Source organism: Megalops cyprinoides, chromosome 19 (genome assembly GCF_013368585.1).
Source record: "Megalops cyprinoides isolate fMegCyp1 chromosome 19, fMegCyp1.pri, whole genome shotgun sequence".
NCBI classification, from domain to species: Eukaryota; Metazoa; Chordata; class Actinopteri; order Elopiformes; family Megalopidae; genus Megalops; species Megalops cyprinoides.
The window spans coordinates 17,424,016-17,446,741 of record NC_050601.1 but is presented as its reverse complement, the minus strand read 5'-3'; the positions used below and the strand labels follow the sequence as shown (position 1 = coordinate 17,446,741).

At 41.7% G+C, this 22,726-nt stretch overlaps 2 protein-coding genes across 2 annotated transcripts; both read right to left on the bottom strand.

Moving 5' to 3' along the window:
• Positions 1 to 4,347: 4,347 nt before the first annotated feature.
• gngt2a (guanine nucleotide binding protein (G protein), gamma transducing activity polypeptide 2a) lies at positions 4,348 to 5,322 on the bottom strand. The gene is made up of 2 exons (XM_036553603.1): positions 5,239 to 5,322; positions 4,348 to 4,473 (listed from the first exon to the last, which is right to left on the bottom strand). The coding sequence occupies exons 1-2, from the start codon at positions 5,320 to 5,322 to the stop codon at positions 4,348 to 4,350; spliced, it is 210 nt and encodes a 69-aa protein (XP_036409496.1).
• A 7,494-nt stretch (positions 5,323 to 12,816) lies between these two features.
• nags (N-acetylglutamate synthase) lies at positions 12,817 to 19,622 on the bottom strand. The gene is made up of 8 exons (XM_036553538.1): positions 19,257 to 19,622; positions 17,457 to 17,731; positions 16,501 to 16,714; positions 16,081 to 16,261; positions 14,562 to 14,601; positions 13,964 to 14,095; positions 13,683 to 13,865; positions 12,817 to 13,044 (listed from the first exon to the last, which is right to left on the bottom strand). The coding sequence occupies exons 1-8, from the start codon at positions 19,620 to 19,622 to the stop codon at positions 12,870 to 12,872; spliced, it is 1,566 nt and encodes a 521-aa protein (XP_036409431.1). The 3' UTR covers positions 12,817 to 12,869.
• Positions 19,623 to 22,726: the final 3,104 nt, after the last annotated feature.

Here is a 22,726-nt window from a genome sequence, read left to right as displayed (position 1 = left end):
CTCAAACATGAAGACACAGACACACACACACACACACACAGGCACGCGTGGATTTGTGCAATGCTATTAAACCAGTCCTGTAGCTACATACCATTACAGACACTTAGTATTGTAAAATTATATCAGCACAAAGCACAACAAATGAGTTGATATCAGGTACTTCACTGGAGCAGTAATATCTCCTAGACCCAGACAGCTGTCCAAGCTTTTAATCTCACTTTTAGTGGGAAAACCAAAGAGTTTTGACAGGAAAGCTCTAGTTATCTGTCAAGAAGCCAGCAGGAGGCATAGAGAACCAGTTCCTGACCGTTTTCCGACTGTGAAAGGAACAGATTGCATTCAGCAGTATATGTAAACCCAGGCTGATCACTGAATTTCTGCACATTGGCGGGGAGAGAAGCTGTTACCATGAGGAGATGAGCCCATGAAGATGTGGATAGAGAGAGCTGAACCTGTGCAACGATCCTTTAAATGTTAACCCTGAGATTACAACAGGTTGTGACATAATACAGTAGATCTAAATGAGGTCTGTTGGCCAGAGGGCACCTGAAAAGGCCAATGTTGTAGTCCTGAACCATCTGAGCCAACAGGAGTACCTAACTACCTAACAGATTTCTCATTCCCAATACAAGCCTTACTTCCTGTTGATAACTTTTTGGACTCTCTGCATCAGAGTAATTACCCATTTTTATCAAATTCTGCCATGATAAGTTTCATAGGACAGTTTCACAATAAGAAGGCTGTAGAATGGGCAGAGTGAGAGAATCAGTCTTATTGTGTGATAAGACAATGGAGGCATTGAGAGCACCCTTTGGGAAAGGGTGGAACATCAGCGTCAGATTAACTCCCATGCACTCTCTGCAGACACCACATCATGCTATCGTGAGGGTCTCTCAATAGAGGAATCTAATGCCTCCATGCCTGGCAAAACAGGTCAGCTAGAAAGGCAGGCATTGGTACCTTGGCATCACTGGCATGAGAGTTCTGCTTTGGTGGAAAGAGTAGCAGTTTGATGGCCTTCACGTGAATATCATCTGCCACTCCTACAGTTCAGGCTCCTCCAGCAAATACACAGGCATAATGGTTCAGGCTGCATAACACATTCCTCAACTCCTATATGAGGATTTTGGATGGCAAAAATATAACTCCAGGACAAAAGCTGAGATGCTGTTTCATTTTAAGTGGAGACCAAAAAAAAAAAAAAAACAAGTAAAGAGATTCAAGTTTCCATTCTCAAAAATTTAGTCACTGCTGACAAAAAGATAAAGTGGGAACAGACATTGGCAGGCATCTTGCACTGCTGCAGTAAGGATAGTTTAGCCAACATCGCCATCATGTGTGTATTCCATGTAACAACAAGTGACATCAGACGTAATACAGTGTGAAAGGGATCTGCTGCCTTGTTTTGCTAGACCCTGTTTATTGAAATTGTTGATAGAAATTGAACTTGAATGGTGGTTGCAACTGTTACTGCAATTACTGACATCTCAATGCAGCAGGCAGTTCCTGGATATTGTACAGTCATGATACAGTCATGAGTAAAACCTCTCAACTTGTTGTCATGCTCTCCTCTCCATACTAGTAATTACTAACTTCCCTCAAACTATTTGTTTCAAAAATCCTCAATTCCCACACTGTGCCTTAGAAAACAGCATTTAAGATCTACGCTTGGTCATGTAATAAGCACCAAAAACAGTTCAAGCTGAACTCTCATTCTTCTGAATGACTTTAAAAACATTGGACACAGTGTAACTCAGGAACAGACAAGTCATGTTTAATCCCCTCCTTTTAATGACATGCTTATTACTGTTGTAGCATGATTATTGTTGTCACTCTAGTCTAATTTCTGGATAAAATGTATGTCTGTCCTGCCTTCTTGCCAAGGTCTGCCTTGGAAAAGAGATTTTTAATCACAGCAGGACTTCTCCTGACTGAGTAAATAAATACAGACTTATTGTTAATGGAAAATAATACTTGAGTCAGGACAAAAGGTCATTTTCAAAGAAAAACAATACTGTCCTTATTGTATCAGCTCTGGTCTTCATGAGTGCTTGCATTAGCCAAGCAGTCCAGCAATCCATTTTAAATCCACATTAATCCATACGAAATCACCTCATAACTGTGCTTTGTGGATAAATGAATGGTTGTGCAAATGTGTGTGCTATCCTTCATCAACAACCATAACAAACTCAACAACCGTAATGTATTGTGTATCCTACATCACTGACATTTAAATTACATTTACATGGAGATTTGAACATGTCAGGTCACCTATTTACAGAACCAAGACTGGCATATTGCCTTGGTTGCTGTATGTTTAACCTTGTTCATATGAATAGTCTTGTTCTTTTCATATGAATGTGCAAATAAGATTCTGCATTTGTTAAAAAACAAACCTTGATTTGGACATAGAAAAAGAATGGATGGAGTGGTTTCACCATTATGTGCAACAGTCAACGGGATGCAAGAGTAAGGCCAGATGAAGGTAACAGACTGGCAATCATTACAATGCATACACCGCCACCTTGAACATTGGTCATAGCAGCCTTACATTCAACCCATCTGTTTATTCCATATTGGTTTATTTGCATGTGACAAAGTGTTTTTGGAATGGATTTGTATGCATTATATTGAACATCTCACTCACAACAAAATTAAGGCTCATCTAAAATCTGCTGTCTCATGTGAATCTCTTCAGTCAATAGATTTGGCCTCCAGGCTTCTTGGACTACAGACAGCATACTAGCAGGCCAAGGACAACACCACATTCATCTGGGCCAAGGAGGCTTTTGTGCTAGGAGTTGAAGAAGGGAGAGAGAAGATAGAGAGGACAAAAGAAAGAAGAGAGGGAGGAGAGAGGTAGAGAGCGAGATCCTGACAGATCGAAACATTAATTGGATCAGCAGCTTTGAAGGAATCTGGGCATGAATTAGTCAAAATGAGCTTAAGAGCTTGGACTGGCAGAGCAGCTGTGTGTGTGGGATGGAGAGAGGACAATCACTTCCTCCTCTGTTCCCAGGATCAAGACACGTGAGTCACACTGTTTATTTACCCCAGCCAGCATGTGACGCTCTCATGGCGTTTCTCTTACGTTCTTAAGAGATTCTACTGTGTATCTCAGTAGATCTCAGTAAATCCACGGACATTTTGAGATGACGCTGCTTTACTGTAAATATGGAGACATCAGCTCATCATCAGGAAAACTGATGCCTAAAAAAACAATGGGTCTTGTGACAGCCTGAAACACAATGTCTTCAATAATGGTCAGACCAAAGAGTCTGACCATTTTCTTTCATATTATCGAACTTGTTAGACTGGGGATTTAGAACGCTATTTTGTTTCAGGTAGGATTTGGGAGATTAATTCACTGAAGCCTCTCAGGGAATCTCTCGCTGGGAAGCTGCAAAGCCTTCTCACCAAGAAGCGGCCATGGGGTCACATCAGATCTATTCTGTGAATGGAACCATGCCCTTGTGTATCAGGTTCTGTGTTGGATGTCAATGGTGTTGTGAAGTCTCAGAAAAGGACTGTAATATTAAATGTTGTATTGAGTGGTTGTTGTCCTTCATTGCTCTCCAAACTGTTAGGGAGTGGCTTCTTTCCACAATGCTACAACTGAATTAATGGCGCATATATATATATATATATATATATATATATATATATATATATATTTTTATATTAATTTTTTTTTTTATGGCACAGTACCTGCTGCAGGTAAAGGCTGATGATAACCTAGTTTGCCTGAGAATGTGCTTTGATGTGAGTGGGTTTTCTTGGTGAGTGTAAAAACAAGAAATTTACAGTAAAGAAAAGTCCAAGCATTTCATAACTAAGTGTGCTTTATTTACAGGGAAACTAAATTTCGCCACTGCAAAGGGTTCACCCTGTAATCAGCAAATAAGCTCTGGAGCTGTCAATCAGAGCTTGAAGGGCACTGAGGAGGTCGCAGTCAATGTGGTGGGGAGAATCTTCAGGGGCTCCTTTCCTGAGCAGGGAATAGGCAGGGAATGGAATACATTTTAAAACATGCAGACTCAGGAACTGCAACAAATCAGGACGGGATTTTGTGGTCGGTGCCGTTTTGTGTGAAGTGATCTTCAGCTCCATCTCTTCCCAGGGAACAGGTCCAGAGATCGATGCCCCTCGTCAGTGTCCTGTTATTTCCCTCCTTTGAAGTCATGCGACGTGCGTCAAAGTGCCTAACCTAGTGGGTTCACTCACAGCTACAGCCATATGACACAACTACTGTGATGCCATTTACTTCTCTTAACAGCCCTGTGAGAGGCTGACACTGAACAAGTCCCCACTTGGTTTTTTACCCAGGACTTCTCGCCTAACCCTGGGCTAGGTTATTATGCAACCACCCTTCTCCTTGAAGGGGTTCTTATCTTCTGGCACACCTTTGATCAGGGGGTCTTCAGGTGACTGAGCATCCACCCACTCTACCAGCTCTTTGGCTGTTTTGGACACCTGGCAGAAAGAGAGAGGGGGGGTGGGGGAGGTATTTTAGAATGAAGAGCTCATCCAACCTCAGTACCTTACTCAGCTATGGGACTTACACAAAATTGACAGTTCACAGCTGATCGGTGTTAGACTGTGTTTGTCCTTTTGCTTTGCTGTGTGCAGTTGTTACTGCAATGTAAGGATTGACATGGCAAACATGAACTGAAGCTTGATGAAGCTTAATACTGAACACAGCCTGACACAAACACTGCTAAGAAGCTCAGAAGGTGACCACACCAATCCTAAGAGTAAGGAGTTAGCAGGCTGCCTCTGGTGTAAGACACTATGGTGTCATTCTTGCCAGTGGGGCCACTGTCTTGTAACAGAATCAGTGAATATTTTTGTTGAGATATTTAAAACTGTCAAGGTCTTATTCAAGTACATCTAAATTCTGCTAGCCCACCACCAAGGTGTTGGAATTTTCATCTCCAAAAGGATTGTAATGGTGCCCACTTCCTCATTTGCTATTCATATAATATTAATACCCTGTTTTAATTGTTTACTTTTAATGCATAATTTACCTATACATTGATTTTAAATATACTAATGAATGTTATGTGTACATGTGATTCTTGTACATCTATTCACATAAGTACAACCATATGAATTTTTTACAAATTGTTAGTAATTTTTACAGTTGTTAGCACAAGTCATGAGAGGCAAAAGTGGCAGCAGTGGGACTCCTGTTGCTTTGTATTGATTTGGGATCTGATAGCATCAGCGCGCACTCACCGGCTGCCTTTCGGTTTTCACCTCTACCTTGAGCTGGTCCAGCTCCATTTTAAGGATGTCCTTATCGGACATGTCCCGCGCCATCTTGCCCTGTGTCGGGAGGAGGATGAAAAAGAGGAGGGCAAGGAGAAGAGGGGAGAAAGCAAAGCGTGATGGTTAGGAGACGCGCAAGGTCATCCGCTGTCAGTCCTGCAGTGTCACAGCCAGAGCAACTGGCATCTCCTCTTACTGGTCACTTAAAGTAAAGGCTGAATACTCAAACAGCAAGATATGGGCTTCAGTTTACAGCAGCATTGTCAATTCATTTTTTCTGTTCCAGTTATTCTGTGTTTCTCCAATAGTTTCAAAAGTAAAATGATAACAGAAAGCAGGGGAAAAGTCACTATTTATACCCTTGTTCTGATGGTGCCTGACAGGTATTTTTCACCAGCTATAATTTAGGGTGACCTCTTGTGGGCCGATGAAGCATTGCGTGACTTAACCTCAAGGTAGCATGTCAGCTAATCCTCGCCTGCGCCTCTGTGCACTTCCTCTGATTGTTGACCGGTAATGCTGGATTAGAGCTTGCTTTGACATTTCCTGACCTTGCAAGTCGCCACACATGAGGACATCACAGGTAAACATTACAGGCTACCAGCTGATGCAGGGTTTGCATAAGACAAGCCTTCAAGAACAGCAAATTACTTCACCACATTAAATTACAGTCTGTTTATCTTTAGATTTTTTAAGTTTTATTCCTCCCCTCACACTCTGCTCACTTTATACTCATATTTACATATTTATTTACTTATTTATATCTTTAATGGTGTTTTTGCGTGCTTCCTCTTGATTTATTATTGCTTCTTCCTGATTTTTATTATTTTTACTGATATTACCGAACCGGGATGTGAGTATTTCGTTCCCTGTCATGTACAACATGTCCTGGAATGACAATAAAACATCCTTATACTTATCCTTATTGCCTTTACAGTAATTACAAAAAGTGCTTGCTTCTCACAGGTACACAGTATTACAGTTGTCCTTGTTGAATGGAAGGAAAGTATGTTGCTAAATACTACAAAAATATCTAGAGTAATACATTTCCATTATAAAGTTAAATTTTAGAAAACATCAAAATTGAAGATTTTGATGTTTTATTGTTTGATGTTTTATAAGCACAATTTTATTATCAGTGGAACAAAGTGTCAGTTATATTATTTTCCATCATCTGCATAAGTTCTTTCTCCATCACACCCCTCCCTACTGGCACTTTGACAACAACCATATCCCACTGGCAAAGCAAATGATATTGTCACCTCTTCCTTTGCTTCTTAAAGAATTTTTCACAGGTTACAAAAAAGAAGGACCACACGTTTCATGGCTACAAGACTGACACCGTGCCTTTCACCTCACTCAGCTGAGGAAAATGCTCACAGGCCATCGAAAACCTGGGCTCGGACCCAGTGGGCTCGGACTGCACTGGGTGGTCTAGCGCGGTTAAAGATCCTGACCACCTCATTAAACAAGCCCACCTCATCCAGGGCTTTAACTGCATCGGGGTCAAATAGTCAACTGAGCCTTGAAGCTAAGGATGCTTCAGTCTCATTTCATCAGGAGACAAAAGTGAGAGTGGGGATGGACGTCACCATGACTGGCTGACAGCCTCCACCCTTTCCATTAGCCAAAGGTAGTGGGGCGCTGGTCTGTAACTGCCCACCATCTTACCAGCTAACTGTTTCATCACCTGAGGCGCTAACCGAGTTATAACCTATTGCACTGTATTCATTCCATCTCCTCCATCCTCTTTGGCCTCACATATTCAAGCAATTATTACAACATGTCATGTGTTTTAAAACTTTGCTGTAAAGCCTTGACATGAAGCAAAGGCAGAAAGCATTACATATTTCAGCCTGCTAGTTCACTCCAATTCACAAAGTGCTCCAATAGCTTAGTTTGGATCAATCCAAACCATTTTGCCATGCCCGATAAGTATGCGAGGTGGTCATTTCAGGTCCAACGCATTGGCCTGCTCCAGGATCCCAGGGAAGAGGCAGCACTTACCTACTGGATGGGGGTCCAAGACGGACGGACAGAAGAATCTGTGAGCCTCCTCTATAGGAGCATGCGAGACTGCTGCCTGCTGGAGTGGGACTGATCTCCTCCCGTTCCCGCTCCCCCGCTCTTGACGGGCTTCTCCAGATGGCTGAGGGGGCGGGGCCAAGCAGGCAACGGATGTCACCAAACCGCCTGATCAGATTAAGCAATCAAGGTAATTAGCGGGCCAAATGTCACCGTCAAATCACATTAACCTGGAAACCCAGAGAGACAGAGCGGGCCGTGCAGGCAGCACAGTACCCTCGATCTCAAGCGTTTCCCGTGCCAAGACCACGCCCATCCCAGGTAAACTCCATCTGTGGCAGCAGGGAGGGTGCCAAGAAGGGTCCCCCGCCCAACATGGTGTAAGAAGCTAAAGTGATGAGGGTGGTTTTAGAAGCTCAAAGCAAATGAATTACCGGTACAGAGGGATCAGGGACAGCTTGTCTCTGACCAAAGTGCATGTGTACGGCCTTAATCATTCACATCATACATCCATCATAATACATCTCCATTCACAGTCACACCCAGTCTGTCTTGCCCAGCGGTAACAAAATTCAATACATCCAACAAAATCAGGAGCAAAACATCACATTTGAATTGATCACATACTGAACTTCAAATGCAAGCCGCACTGTACAATATTCATTAAATCAAGCTCCATGGAACTAAATGCTATGGTAAATAAAATCCTGGCTTACTATCAGTGCTTCAGTTGGAGAGAAAAAGTGCCAGAGCTAAATGATTTCAATGTTGAAAACCTTTAATTTGCAAAAGTGTGCATAAAAATCTCCAAACATATTAAAAGTTTGAGAATAGCAATTGTCTCATGTATTAGGTACAAAATTTTATGTCATTTATTACATCAATACCATCAGTCAAATTCAAAACTGACTCTAGCATTCATTAGAGTAGCCACACATTGAATACAAAATTTCTAGGAACCTGCTAATTAGTCCAATTTGCATAAATTTGCTATTTGAAACAAAACAATCACTTACATAGCATAACTGTAAAATATATAACCTATAATATTTTAACAATCAATTATCCCATTATTAGTGACCAGACTACCTTTGACTTTATCTCTCTATACACATCTGTAAAATGACAAGAATGCAAATGTAAATCTACAGTAGCTGGTATCTACACCACACAGAGTGTGTGTTCACTGCATTGCATTCTGGGAAATGAGAATTGAAGTAACTACTGAGCTCTTCAGTTAGGGATATTACAATCTATTTATAATGATGTATGTTCCCATTTTGAAAAGACTTAATGTATGCAGTGTATTTAGTGTTTTTATATGTTGCTTAAATTGTGGGTTTATGACTGACTCCATGCAGCATACTGTTAATTATAAAAATGTGCTGGGACTTAACTGAAAAGAGCTGAGGCACATTCATAAAAATGTCAGACGTTCTGGTACTGCATCCTTGACAAATACCCAGTTTAAGCACTGGTTAATATGTGGGTTTACAGAATGAATCCTGAAAAGATTCTTAAAAGAATCTTGAAAAGCTAAAGTCGCAAAATAAGGTCAACGGCAGAAATGTATGCGGATGGAAGAAAAGAGGAAGCTTTGTTTATGAGAACAACAAAGAGAGGAAAAATTGTGCCAATGGACTTAGCAGTTCATATACTGGTGGGTGGTTCATTCTAACAATGGGGGACCTAAAGCACAGGTAAATTAAAAATTTAATGGGAGAATAAATTATAGAATCAACAGTCAGCCAGAGGAAGAGGGTCCTGGACAAGGTTCAAGGGACAAGATAAAACGAGAGATGGGAGTTAAAAAGAAGCAGAATGGTGAGCACACCAGTAAGAACAATGGTGTGGAGGTGTATGTGAGCAGCAACGCAAAGCCCAGTGAAAGAAAGTGAACAGGAAATTAGCATGGAATAAGCTAAAGTAGAGGTCTGACATGCTGAACAGAGAGAATGCTCTGATTATGGCGTATCATAGGGTCTACACTGATATTCAGAGATATGCAAAGAAGTACTGAGTGGGGGCCACATTGCTGTCCACCAGCTTTTTCTGGACTGCATCTAGGGCCAGTTCTTGAACATTGATTCAAATGAAACACCTCATACGACTGGCACACTTATCCAAAGTCAATCTCCTTTCATTGCTTGCGTCATCGATTAATCCCATTTCAGGGCCTTGGCTGTCCTTATCACCGGGATTAAGAACTGAGCCCCGTTACTCTCTGCTCACCCCGGGTAAACATCCTGAGCATCTTTAAGGCGTCATCAGAGAGCCTGGCCACCACCAGCCACACACCCAGCCTGACTCAGATCAGTGATCAGGAAGTGAGCTCTTCGAGTGACATGCTGAGCACTGACCACAGATCAGCAGGGAGAGTGGAGAGTCACTGTCCAGAACCATTTGGTATAATGAATAAATGGTGTATAGATATCCTAATACAGCTATACAGCACACTGTTTAGATATCTTGGCCCATCTGCACAGACAACAACAACCAACACCAGGCCCAGTGTTGAGGCAAAAAGTCCTCAAAATAAGTATTGCAAGGTGCATCTGCTTAGACCAGAAACTATCTAATTTGTCCAGAAAATATTCAGGGCAATTAACATGGGCTTCCAAAACTTTTCCCCTGCAAAAAAAAAGGACAGCAAATCAACTGTTGCCATGATGAAATCCAGGAAGCAGGAATTTTATGTGATTGGATCAGCTGAACAAAATCTGAATCACCTCCCAGAAAGAGCCTCTATCGCCACCTTGTGGATACTGCAGATGTGCAGGACTTTTTATGTTGGAAAAGGAAACACTGATATCCATTTTTGGTCAGAGTAGCGCTGGATTGTCCATGTGAACTCGAGTTCACACAGTGTTGCGAGAATTACTTGATAAGTATGAGAACAGAGATGACGGGTTCAGCTGCATGTCAGTGCATAAAGCACACTTCATGTATATCATCATTTGCTGAGTTTCAGTGAGCACAGGAATATATAATTTAATTCTATGATTGAGTGATGAAATGCACATTCTGCTTTATTACGTTCCACTCAAGTCATGGTTCATTTCAATTGGTGATCGGCACATGAATTTAAAACAAAAAAAAATTCATTTTGCCCAAAGACTTACGCACATGCTCTTGTGAGATTATGTGAATTTTAAAGTAAGTAAATTTAACTCTACCGAAATAAAGCTTTAAAGATCAATACAACAACAAATCTCCCATAAATGTTGTAGAGTAAATGAGCTGTTCAGGTGGACTTTTTCGCCCTCTAGTGGTCATACACTGTCTCATATCGAGACAGTCACTCAGTTTGGTGGTCATCTGGTCATACACTATTAGCGAAGCAGTCAGTTTAGTAAGGAACACTACATCAACATATTTCTCCACTCACAGCCACAAATACATACAGGACAAACATGGTTCTGATACTTGTTTATTAAAAACTATTGACAGCTTTGGTTTCAAGCACTGTAAACCTTAAAACGTTTAAAGTCATATAGAACAGCAACCTGGCAAAGATAAATATATTTTTCATTACATTTGTTTCTCCCCAATTAATGTCTTGCTACCATAACTCATACTACCAAATGTTTGACCTAACATTAAACACTCTTGCAAAGTAAACAAGACATTTTATGTTAGATATCAACTTATGTGGTTGTTCTTGAACATATTGTGTGAATGTGCATTGTAAGGGAAATTAAACTGACCATAAATAGGTTACACAGATTTGTACTAGTTATGTACGTTTTCAGTTGGGAGCTTTAAACAAGCTTGTTTTCAGGGCACAGTGCTGATCACTTATGCATTTTACCTGGAGGTACAGTCACAGCAATATTCACTCCATTATATCCAAACAAAAAACTACCATCAACAACCTAACAATATATTAGTCCATCACAAAGCTCTAAAATGGCATAAATTACATCAATCCTCTGTAAGTAAGAATGTGTGAAATGCACATTTCTGCTCAGTATCAGTGCTGAATAAAGGTTTTATGAATATAAACCATGATATTTTCCCATCTCATAGAACACATCTCATACAGACTATATCTTGCAGGCAACGGCTTGTTTTATGCAGAAGGCACTTAGACAGCTGTAAACATACTGACTTGCACTTTAAGGTTACTGACACCTCTTTCAAATAATATTCAATCTTGCTGAGGGAAGATCTTCCGATGATGATGATCTCTGATGATGATCTCTCACATGAATAGGAATTCCATATCCAATAGGAATAGATTGCACAGTCAAGAGACAAAATATTCCTTGGTTCCAGCCCACTCACAGTGAAGGAGACTCCAAAGTACTATCACCGCCTGGGTGATACAATGCCTGTTAGTGTGAAACTTTCTGTGGTGAAAGATTTTTTTTTTCATTATAATTTCACATATTCAATACAAAGTTTTACAACATGATATGTGGTGCAAAATATTTTTTTTCTGATAGGGCAGTATTCTGTAACAAAGTCAGTGTTACACTGAGAAAGTGTGTGGGTAATTGATGTGTGTGCATCTGTCATGTCTGCTGGGTTAGCAGCCTGCCAATAAATCCACAGAGAGAGGGGCCTATAGAGCAATTTGGCTCTTGCTATAAAACAAAAGCTTTTAAAGTGACCGCTAGAGACTACCAGAACAAACTTGGACCTTGCTATAGTACTGACTGAAGCATCTGACTTGAAAGTAGCAATCAATAGTGTTTTTATCTAATGATTTCATCCTATCTTCCATAAGTATAATGCAAGAGGTGCCTGAAAATGTGCCCATTCTAAATTCAATATCTGTACTAAGCTTATTTCATCTATGTATTCTGTAATTGTTTCAATTCAAAAGAGGTCCACAATCAACCACTTGCAGTCCACATTCATCATGATACACCCATACACTGTAGTTGCACAAATCTCAACACTTCACCATGGAGTACTGGGCTTTCAGTGCCCATCTCAGAATTGTTGTGCAGGAATAATTTCCGATCTGCTTTTCTGTGAAGTACCAAGAGATTTAGGGTAACAGAGGCTCCCTCCTTCACTACATTTCCTATTAGTGTAAACTCTACACTGCAACAATGCTAAAACCTCTAAATATCACATACTATTCCAGTTAAGCACTCATCCACCAAACACTCCCTATATTATCTCCTAACTGTAGCACCTGTCAGCCCAAACTGCAAACATTTCCAAGGCAAAATTCAATCCTTAACCCAGAACTGCTAAAAAAACAACAACAAAAAACCTTTTCACCAAGCAATGCATTCTTGCAAATGGAATGTCAGGCGTGGCTGACGTGAGTCCCTTGCAAATGAAATAATCTTTCATGCAAAGGACATGTCCAGAACAGGCCTAAGCATTAAGACTCAGCAGCAAACCTAATCCCTACTGACTTTCATTCATTTATACCTACATGTGACCCTAGGTACACCATATAGCCAGTAAGTGTGCTTCCCCTATAACCCGTCAACATGCTGCATGGATGGGTTATGAGGCCTTTCTGCTACTGATACACTCATCCGTATTGTGGTTGTCCAAAAGCTGAGACTCAGGGGGGTTAGGGTGGTGGAGGGAGGACGGGGTGAAACTCAGGAGACTTGGGGAGGGGCCTGGGGGGCTTCAACCAACACTGTCCCGTTGAAAGAGTCTGGAACACGTTTGGCATACTCCACAAGCTCGTAAGACTCCCGGATGTCAGACAGCCCAAACCAGAAGACAATCCAGCTGCCATTAACAAAGCTCCCATCACAGTGCTTGAAGTACCTAGGGATCAGTTAGAGACATATATAGAGGGACAAGGGGGGGAGAGAGAGGTAGAGAGAATAGTGGCCATTGGCAAAATGGATCTTATGTCCAATTTCTGATTCCTCAATGTAAGCAAATTAAGTATCTCCTTTGACTATGGGTATGAAAATACCATCAAAACTTGGGTAAATGTGGCATGAACGAAATCTATTAGTAGTGGAAATTAAAAATTAAAGGTGACCAACCAATGAACAAAGGGTCAATATCTAAAACTTACAGCTTTCTCAAACTCCGTATGTGTGTCACTCTAAAAGGACTCAGCTTGGTGGCTTGCATTTCAACAGATCTCGTCTTGCCTACTGCCCTGGTGCTGCTGACCCCACAAAGCATCTTCAGAGCTGAACCTCAGTGCTGCCTACCCTCATTTGTGCAGGGTGACCATAATCTAAATGTTTGTTTATTTTCAAGCACAAATAAATGGTATATCAAAAGCGGAAAAGACGTCCCTTGTGTAACCTGGCTGGGAGAAAGCAATATCAAAGACATTTCAGTTCTACAGTGGTGTACACAGGATACACTGACTCACTTCCAGTACAGCTGCCCTACACCTACACCTAAGGGTGGGTCAGAGGAAGTATGGCCCGCAGTGCCCTCACCAGGGGTTGATGCGGTTGGTGGTGCGGGACCTCCAGAAGAGCTTGCCGAGGTCCTGCCGGATGCACTCCCACAGGATCTGGCCCGTGCCCTGGCCCTGCTTGCTGCTGCTCACCACAAACTTGTCCAGGTACAGAGTGCCGCCCCCCACCGGCTCCTTGGTGATGATGGCTGCCGCGCTGTACCTATAGACAGACACGAGTTTCCAGTTTCCGATATTCAAACAGTTTTTCCCGCCATTATCATTACACCATCTGTAACCAGGAGCTTTAGGCCCGCGTACCCTTCAGACAGGTAGATGGAGTGGAGCCTGCCTTTCAAAGAGGCGATGTAATCTTCTTTCAGATTCTTCTGGAATGACTTGTTAATCAGGGCAAGAAGGCGGTTCACGTCAATCTCATCCAGGCTACTGTACCTGTGAAATTGCACAGAAAGATGACGCATGGGTTGAACCCCACACACCACACAGGTGAGAGGTGGCTGGGGTGTAAACTACTCCACACACAGGTGACATGGCTGGGGTGTATACTACACCCCACATGGGTGACGTGGCTGGGGTATGCACTACGCCCACACACAGGTCAGATGCCTGGGGTACACACTATTCCCCATACAGGAGAGATGGCTGGGGTGTAAACTACACACAAAACATACTGCTGCCAACCAACGGTGCCCACCTTCCTCCTTTGGTCTCAATAATCAGGTTTCCAAAAATCCTGCTACACCCCTACAGGAAACAGGCGGACATTCCAGAGGCACTCTAATAAGCACACTGCAAACTGTTACCAATGCTTCAATGACACAGCAGCTCCACTCTAGCTTCATAAAGACTCTTGATATCCTGACCACAGAGGTAAAGGCCGGTGCAGGAAAATACGTGCCTGTGAATGGGATCTCCATTTTTAAACAGGGTCCCCGAACCTACAAAAATGACATAAAAACAACATTAAAACATGAGCGTAAGAATAGCTCTTCAGAAGTCAACACAAAGCACAAACCATTTAGGTCTTATATAGTGTGTCCTTAGTTATACTTTGCATAGGAGGTTACATTAAGAAATGCTCAATGTCGCTGTGGATCTTGGTTTAGTGCTGCTAATGAAGAATTTCTGCAAACAAAGCAGATGATTACATTATGCGACTCTACCCTCCACTGCAAAGATCCAAATGTGTAAGCAAACGCAAATGCAAATGCATGAAAATGAATGCAACTACAGTTTACAAATAACCAGTGTGCTGCAACTACTGTTGTAAATAATTAACCCTGATATGCTCAGCAAACAGGATCTCCTTGAGGTCAAAAATGCATCTTTAATAACCCGGTTGTCTATTTTTAAATTTATTACTGTCCGACATATTTTCTCAAAATATCCAGTCACATGTTGGGTATTACTTTACACAGTATACATATATGGTGCAAATACATGTGTGGCACACATTGAGCAATACTGGGAAGAATGCAATGAGGCCCTACCAGGGGTAACTTGGATAAAGATAGAGAAATCATTACTACAATCATTAGGAAGTGCTACTGATCTTAGTTTTAGTAAAACCAAAATCAATTACACCCCCCAAATAAACACAATGATAAAACGACTAACAGTAACAGTAGTAGTCTTTTGAGCATTTTGGAATCCCATTAAAAATGTTATAACTGGAATTACCCTGCCACTGTCAATCATAATGGCAAATGCCTGTCTGTGATAAGAACAAGTTAAATGTACAGTTAATGTTCCATGTTAATGGAAACACTGTATTCATTGTTAGACCAATAATACATAATAACCTGTCTAGTGGTCTAGTGGTTCTGCACTTAGGTAGATACATTTTATGATATTTTAATGACAATACTGAATCACTTTCTATTGTAAAGCCAGTTACATAGAAGGATTAACTGTAACAAAATTAATGAGTGATGGCATGCAATCATCGTAAAATGGTGGCTGAAAAACATGGCTGAAAACAATTTAACTTGATCCAAATAATGAGGTGCTAGCTGCAATTGTATGTGTGCAAGTAAAGGTATGTATAAGGTATATTAGACATGAATAAAAAGCTGCAGGGAGCACTGAGCTAAGATTTCCCTTTCTAAAACCTGTTTCAAAGACACAAAAAGAAAAACACTTGGTGGCCTTAATCATCGCACCTCTAATTTGAAACTAAATTGAAAAATGGAAAATTATAGCCAAAAATATTTTTTTGTAATGAAATTCATACATAGGCATCAACTTCACCATTTATACTTGTCTAAGAAACAAATTTCAAGTATTTAAGCAAAAGTCTTTAAGCAGGTGTGTCCAAACTTTTGACTGGTGCTGCACATGTGGTCATGTGATGATGCCGATGATGTGTGGCATCGTAGGTGACGTCTGAGAGGACAGTGCTGTCCGCACACGCTCACCCCTGTGGCTAAACAGCTCGGTCAGCAGCGTGTTGGCGGAGGTGATGACCGCGGACGACTCGCAGGGCAGTTGGTTCAGTAGCTGGTCAATGACGGCGACGCGCTGCCGCTCCGCGGAGCCCAGCCACGACGCCCGTAAGAGCATGGGCATGTCGGAGGGCAAGGACACCTGGCCCAGCACCTGCGACATCGTACAGGCAGACAGGGGAGAGCACAAACCTCTCTGAACACTTTGTTCGATCAGCCTGCTTCCATGTCAAAACAGCCAATCAGCTCCCACAATGGGGCATGAAGGCGCTAAGCATTTAACAGCAAGCTGCAGGAAGGTCAAACCTTGCAGGAGAACACATTCTACAAACTCATCTTTCTCATGGTAGGACCCATCCAAAGAGGGAGATGACGGGTTTTCCAGAAACCTACCTTCTGACTCTGGTTCCGGAGGCCTCCCCAGCTGTTGAGGAACATGACCTTGAGGGGCTGCAGGACCTTGGCGATGGCGGCGGTGACGCCCACCGAGTCCAGCGCCACCGAGCGGCCGTCCATGTTGCGACCCACCGGGCACACCAGGGGGATGGTCCCGCAGTCCAGGCTCCACTGCAGCAGGCCGGCGTCCACCGTAATGGAGGGTCTGCCGCTGTCCGGAACAAGAGGGCACACAGAGAGGTCGATCAGAGAGCAAAGATGGAGGCACAGCTGCCCAGCACACTGTCCCCTGGCGTGTGGCACAGGGCCAGGCCCCAATCTGTGAGTGCTGTGCTTATTCAGCAAGAATAACCAGTGGTGTTCAGACTCTCCTCTGTGCCATGGTATCTGCAGCATGCCCACCGACTCTGTAAAGACCACACCTCTGTGAGACCAGCAGTCATGCCAACACTGACATCCAAAATGTGTGCCACGATTGGTTGTCACACTTCTGCTTTGCAAGTCAAGACATTATCAGTCTGAAATGGAACTGGCTGAAAACTAAAAAAAGAAAGAAAAATACCAACATATTCTAGAAAATGTGGATGTTTTACACATACAAGTATTAGATTCACTCAATTTTAATCACTATTTTCATCTTAAAAGGTGATGTCCCGTAATTTTGGACTCTGCATTGCTTTGGTAAGTATGCTTAGATAACTCAGAAAGCAAGTCAATTATTTAGGTTGCTTTCATTAAGTTAATTACATTTCTGTCTTCTTATTGCTTATGTAAAAGAGGTATGATAAAGTCATAGCCATTCTTAATATTACTGTTTTATTATAAAACCATTTAAGTTACTACTCTCACATACCTCTACTTGAAAGACCCATGCCATTTGAAAATCACAGGGCAACTGCTTAATAGTAAGCACTCTGAAAGCTGTAGCAGCAGAAGCATTCTATATGGCTTACGTGGATCCCAGTGGAGGATCTTGGACAAGGAGAAGGACCTCAGCACTGAAGAAGGGCATGACGCTGGCTGAGTTGTTCTGTAGGACCTCGGTCAGTGCCTGGCAGTGCTTGACCACGCTGGCCTTGGAGCTGAGGATGGCCTCAGCTGGTACTGCCTCCTCAGTCTGTGTCAGCCCCATCACCACCACGGGCTTCATATCCATCCGCTGCAGAAAAGAGAGCCCGAAGGCCAAGCTTTGCACCATTTCCCGGCTTTCAAAAACGGATTTGTCGACCTAGCAACAAAGAGGAAGAGATTAGCAAGACACACCTTTCACTGTTATTATTAGTTATTATTAATTATTAGTTTCGGTTTTTAATCTGTGAATCCTGTCAATTCTCTATGGACCTGAATATGAACATAAGACCATTTTCTCAAAAAAAAAAAAAAAAAAAATTCACAGGCACCTGAGAATTCCTGTTGTGCTTTTATGCAGTTAAAATGTCATTTTCATTATGCACAATTGCAGGAAGCTAAGCATTCAGCGAAATTGTGTATCACCCTGTGTCATTACACCACAACAGAGAATAACCGTTCATTGGTTCGTTGAGTTCACCGGCCATAGCAACTTGTCAGCAATGGAATGTAAAGATTTATGTTCGTATAGCCTACTGTACTGTAATTAGCGCCACTAGTAAACTGCGCGTTTCAAAATCTTAACTTGCTTTTAGTTTTAACCTGGCTTTACTGAATTCATTTAACCAGCTCTGTATCAGTGACATCTCATAGCCGGTAGTCGATGTGGGAACCAGATTAAAGCTGTGGCAAGAACCACTTAAACCGTTTCCTTCCAAAATGATTTATGAAATTTACGAAATCCTTCTGTGAGCTGTAATGGTACTGCTTCGGTCGATGAAGCATAATTATAAAGGCTGGCATCAGCTTCTTCTCTCATATGTTATGGTAAATATTGGCACTGCTGGTTTATGGGTGGTATGACGATGATCATGTTCTTTTAACTAAAACAATCAAGCACTCATCAAACCATCAAGTTAATATAAATTTAATGAATGACGTTCAACCTGAACTATCCTTTTGCATATCCACCTTCATTAAAGTTAAGTTTAAACACTCAGCCTGAAACTTTTGAAACTTTAAGGAAGGCATCGATATTTCTAATAAATGATTCGTTCTTGTTTCGTGGGTAGTCCTAATAACAAGGGTATAGAAGTCTTTTAACTAGTTAGTTCAATTCTGTTTTAAGAAGCCAAGTTTCAGGGTATGACACAAATGTCAAAAAACTAAGTTTGTATATGTCACTATGTACAGTATACGGTATCAAAATGGTATTCTCGTTTGAACTACAGTTCACGGCACACTATAAATTGGACATGGTGCAGTGCTAGATGGCAGTTTGTAAAGTTATGCGAATGTAACGTTAGTTTCGCGGAATTTCAGCTTGATTATTTTTAAGAAAAACAAACATAACCATAAGTAATCCTGACAGATATCAGCTGGAGTAGTTGACAATTGTTCAAGGTGTAAACAATAACGCATAATAAATAAATAAATAAATAACTGGCGAGTGCAATTCTATTCGCTGAGTTGTGCTACTTGTGTATGCGTCTGGAATGGCACTGAGCGTTTCCAGCCACACTGGAACAGTGGAAATGCCAGTGACTGTTGTCAGCAATACATAACCGACCACCTGCTAGCAGACTAACTGCAAGTGGGAAACTGCGAATAGTGCAATAATGCTTCTTCGCTGCCAGGATCCCATTCATTTGAGTGAAGTGCCGGTCTTAGATTTGGAGACTTACCTCAAGCACTGCGAAAGCAGGAGACTGCGTTAAATGTGCTTTCTGGAATTGCGTCAGCCAGTAGCGAGCCTCCCGTGGGTCCCCACCTATTTCACTGAGAAATGCCTTGACGTCCCGGTAAATGAGTGTACGATTTGATAACACGTGTCGATCGGCAGCAGTGACACAGTTGGGAGATTCTGGCTGGGCCAAAGAAGCCGGGATTTTGCTCCAACCACCAGCGGCACCGGGAGAGCTCATGTGCCGCTTTAATTTCGGGAACACACGCTGACTGTTGTCCTGAACCACGGCCGAAGATTTCGACAGAAACTGGCCAGCCATAATCATGGCTCTACAGCGGGACGACCCAGTGTTGACTTTGGCCATGTTTTCGTAGGCTTTCCTATTGCTCAGTCCAGTATGCACTCACTAGTTCATGGTAAAGTCTACCGTCGAACATCTGCTGCAAGACAACCGTACTGTTTCAATCCTCAAAAAAGGCGTGGTTACAGCTGTATGGGGGAGGGGGGACAGAGTTGCCATCCACGCCTGTCAACATTTTTGGAGTTCACGCAGTATACTCTCCACCTGCCTCGTCCTGTTTCTGGCAGCGAGTTCTTCAAGTCCTCATGGTGTTCGGTATGGACGTCCCTGCGGCCAAACGACAAAAAACGTCTCTGTATGGTTGTCTATATCTGCGGTGGCGGGGTCACCAACGCACCCACTTCACATTTTGGACCGAGTTGCTATCTCAAAAAAAAAAAACACCACTCAACGTCATGTTACCCACATTCAGTAAATAAACAAAATAGGCCTGCCATTACAATTGCACACTTCTACATTTATATCTCTACCTTGACTAAACCTGAAGCAGTTCTGGAGTAATTTACACAGCCATACCACTAGATGTCTCTACACACAAAAGTAAGAAACTAATATCAGCATATTTTATCGTTGTATAATTATAATGATTGTAGGCCTATTTTCCGTCATTGGAAAAAATTGTATTAAAATGTACCATATTGATTAAGTTACTGAATAAACTGATTTAACGATCCTCCATCTGCTCAGCTACACTTACTGTTGTGAAGTTATGACATTGCAAATTATAGGTCAGCAGGTATAGATGTTTGTTTTTAGAAACTGGCATAATAAATGTAATAATGTAATGTCATCAGACACAATAAATGTAATAATAACAACACGTTACTTGATTAGATTTAGCTGGATTTTTGATCTATGATCTAGCAGCTCTTCAGCGATGTTGAGCAGTTATTTCTCTATTTTTAACAAGAATGTGAACATCATGTGAAATGAACGCACAGTTGTATTTTCAGCTTTCCATCATTGTGGTCAGGCATCATTGCAAAACTGAAAAATCTGTAAAGGAAAACAAGTATCTCTCCTGCCCATTTTGATTTGTCGCTAATGACTGGCCTCTGAGTGCTTTTTCTCAGGCCAAAGTGGAGCTCAAAGCAGGAGCTCAAATACAGTCTGCAGGTGTGCTCTGGTTTTCAAAAGGTAAGCGAGGGTGGTGCGTGATCTTGTTTGTCCGGTGATGGAGGGTGGCATATTTCTTAGATGAGAAGGTGTGGGTACTTTGCATAAGGCCTCAGTGGGGTGAACACACATGGAGGTGTCAACAGGGAAAAAATGAATAATGGCAGGTAGGCCAACTCATACAGATAAGAGTATTGCCATAACAGCTTAAAAAGTAGCCTTTTTAAATTGGCTAATATGTGGTATTAGTGGCAGCAGGCATTTTGCAGCATTATTAATTGCCAAAACAGTCTTTCCTTATATCTACGAGGCACATTCTGTTAATGGTTTTAACCATAGTGAGACATTATTGCATATGTTATGCAAAGAGAAGCATGCTTCTTGCAGGTAACCAAATTCACCACAGAAGATTTACTCCTTAAGACACAGACAGTGCTCTTCTACTGCCGCCCTGAATTTTTGATGCCATTTGGAGAAATTTAATTTGAGGAGAGACAAGAATATCCTGTATTTAAGATGCCATAGTGGGTAGGGTTTTCAATTCTGTTAGTGCATCTTTGTATTTATCTTCTGTTATCCTGACTTACATAAAAGATTAAAGTGAGTTTATGTGTTTTAGCTGTCTGTCCCCCTAACCAGTGGTGCATTAGGTAACAGGGATTGTGCAAATGTACACTCCAGTTTCCCCGTACGCTGTGAGGGTAGGTCATCCAAAAATATACACTTTGTAAAATCCCTGCTCTCTCCAAGCAGGCGATGAAATGAGATGTTACGAAACCCACCCATCAACAATTTTTTTTACAAGATTTCTGTCATGTTATAGCAATGTTGCTACTGTTGATCTGAGAAATGTACAGTGTCAGCTGGGAAAATTCTTCTTTTTTAAATTTGTAGATAAATCTCTTGATCTCTGGGGTTGTTAATTCTCTAAAACATCTAAAATGATTACATTTTAAATTCTTTACATTGAGTCTATTGAAGGCGCGATATCTGACTGTGATGATGTTAAGCTGTTGTGCTTATTATGCATTGTAGGAAACGTTTAAAATTTAGGACTGACTGGCATGCTTTAAATAGGTACTTAATATCTATCTGTGACCGTTGATTCATTTTCCTTCCTGTGCGGATGGCTGAGGGATTAGCGAAATTTGTTATTTTCGCAGAACTGGGTATTGTTGGATTAATCATTCAGCTCTCGTTTGTGACAGCCCCCAAATGAGTCAAATGTATTTGTTTGGTGAGGATTGAACACTGCATTAATCCATGTAACTGCTTTGAGAGAAAAACCATTTGGATGGAATTGTCAAGCTTTATGCCGAATTGATCTGTAATTGCTGTTGTAAATACAATCTACCTTCAGGACTGTGTCCATGGGGCAGGACAAAGAACCATGGACAGACCCAACCTATAGTAACCCAAATAACCATTACAATGTCTTCTCCAGTAAATTCAACAGGTATTATTCCTTTGGCCCTCAAATGTTTTATTAAGGATGTCTGTAGAAGGGAAGAGCTTGCACACTAATCTTGTTTGCCTCACTCTTACTCCTTGCATTATGGGTGCCCTCATAATACATTCAGTTTGTTACCACTGACTCTAGTTGCGCTTTATCACACAAAAAAATATCTGCCTTAATCTTCTATCCTTATTTGACACTGTCACCCACAAGCTGAACTGCTCTGACAGTACAATTCATTATGTAAATTGATTAAAATATTCTTGCTTACCAACCGCTGCTCTTCCACCTCCATTCTGTTGCTCATCTTCTGTACCCACAGTTTCCTTTCAAAACACAAGGCAAACTGTCAAAGCTACTCTTCATGGGTATCTGCTCCCCTCCTCCAACTGGCATTGACAGCTTGACTGGATACCAAAAATATGGGTGGACAAACCCAACATACCCACCCAAGGTGGAGATTGACAGCTGATGCAAGTATGGCAGCATCTCTCAGAATGTGTTATGTAAATGGGTGCTGTAAATTGAGTAGAGG

Coding starts and splice junctions, on each gene's coding strand:
- gngt2a (XM_036553603.1), bottom strand. CDS start 5,322: ATGGCGCGGGACATGTCCGATAAGGACATCCTTAAAATGGAGCTGGAC. Junction 4,474..5,238: donor TGAAAACCGAAAGGCAGCCG/GTGAGTGCGCGC, acceptor TCTTTCTGCCAG/GTGTCCAAAACAGCCAAAGA.
- nags (XM_036553538.1), bottom strand. CDS start 19,622: ATGGCCAAAGTCAACACTGGGTCGTCCCGCTGTAGAGCCATGATTATG. Junction 16,262..16,500: donor TCCGGAACCAGAGTCAGAAG/GTAGGTTTCTGG, acceptor ACGATGTCGCAG/GTGCTGGGCCAGGTGTCCTT. Junction 14,602..16,080: donor CGAGCTGTTTAGCCACAGGG/GTGAGCGTGTGC, acceptor TCATTTTTGTAG/GTTCGGGGACCCTGTTTAAA.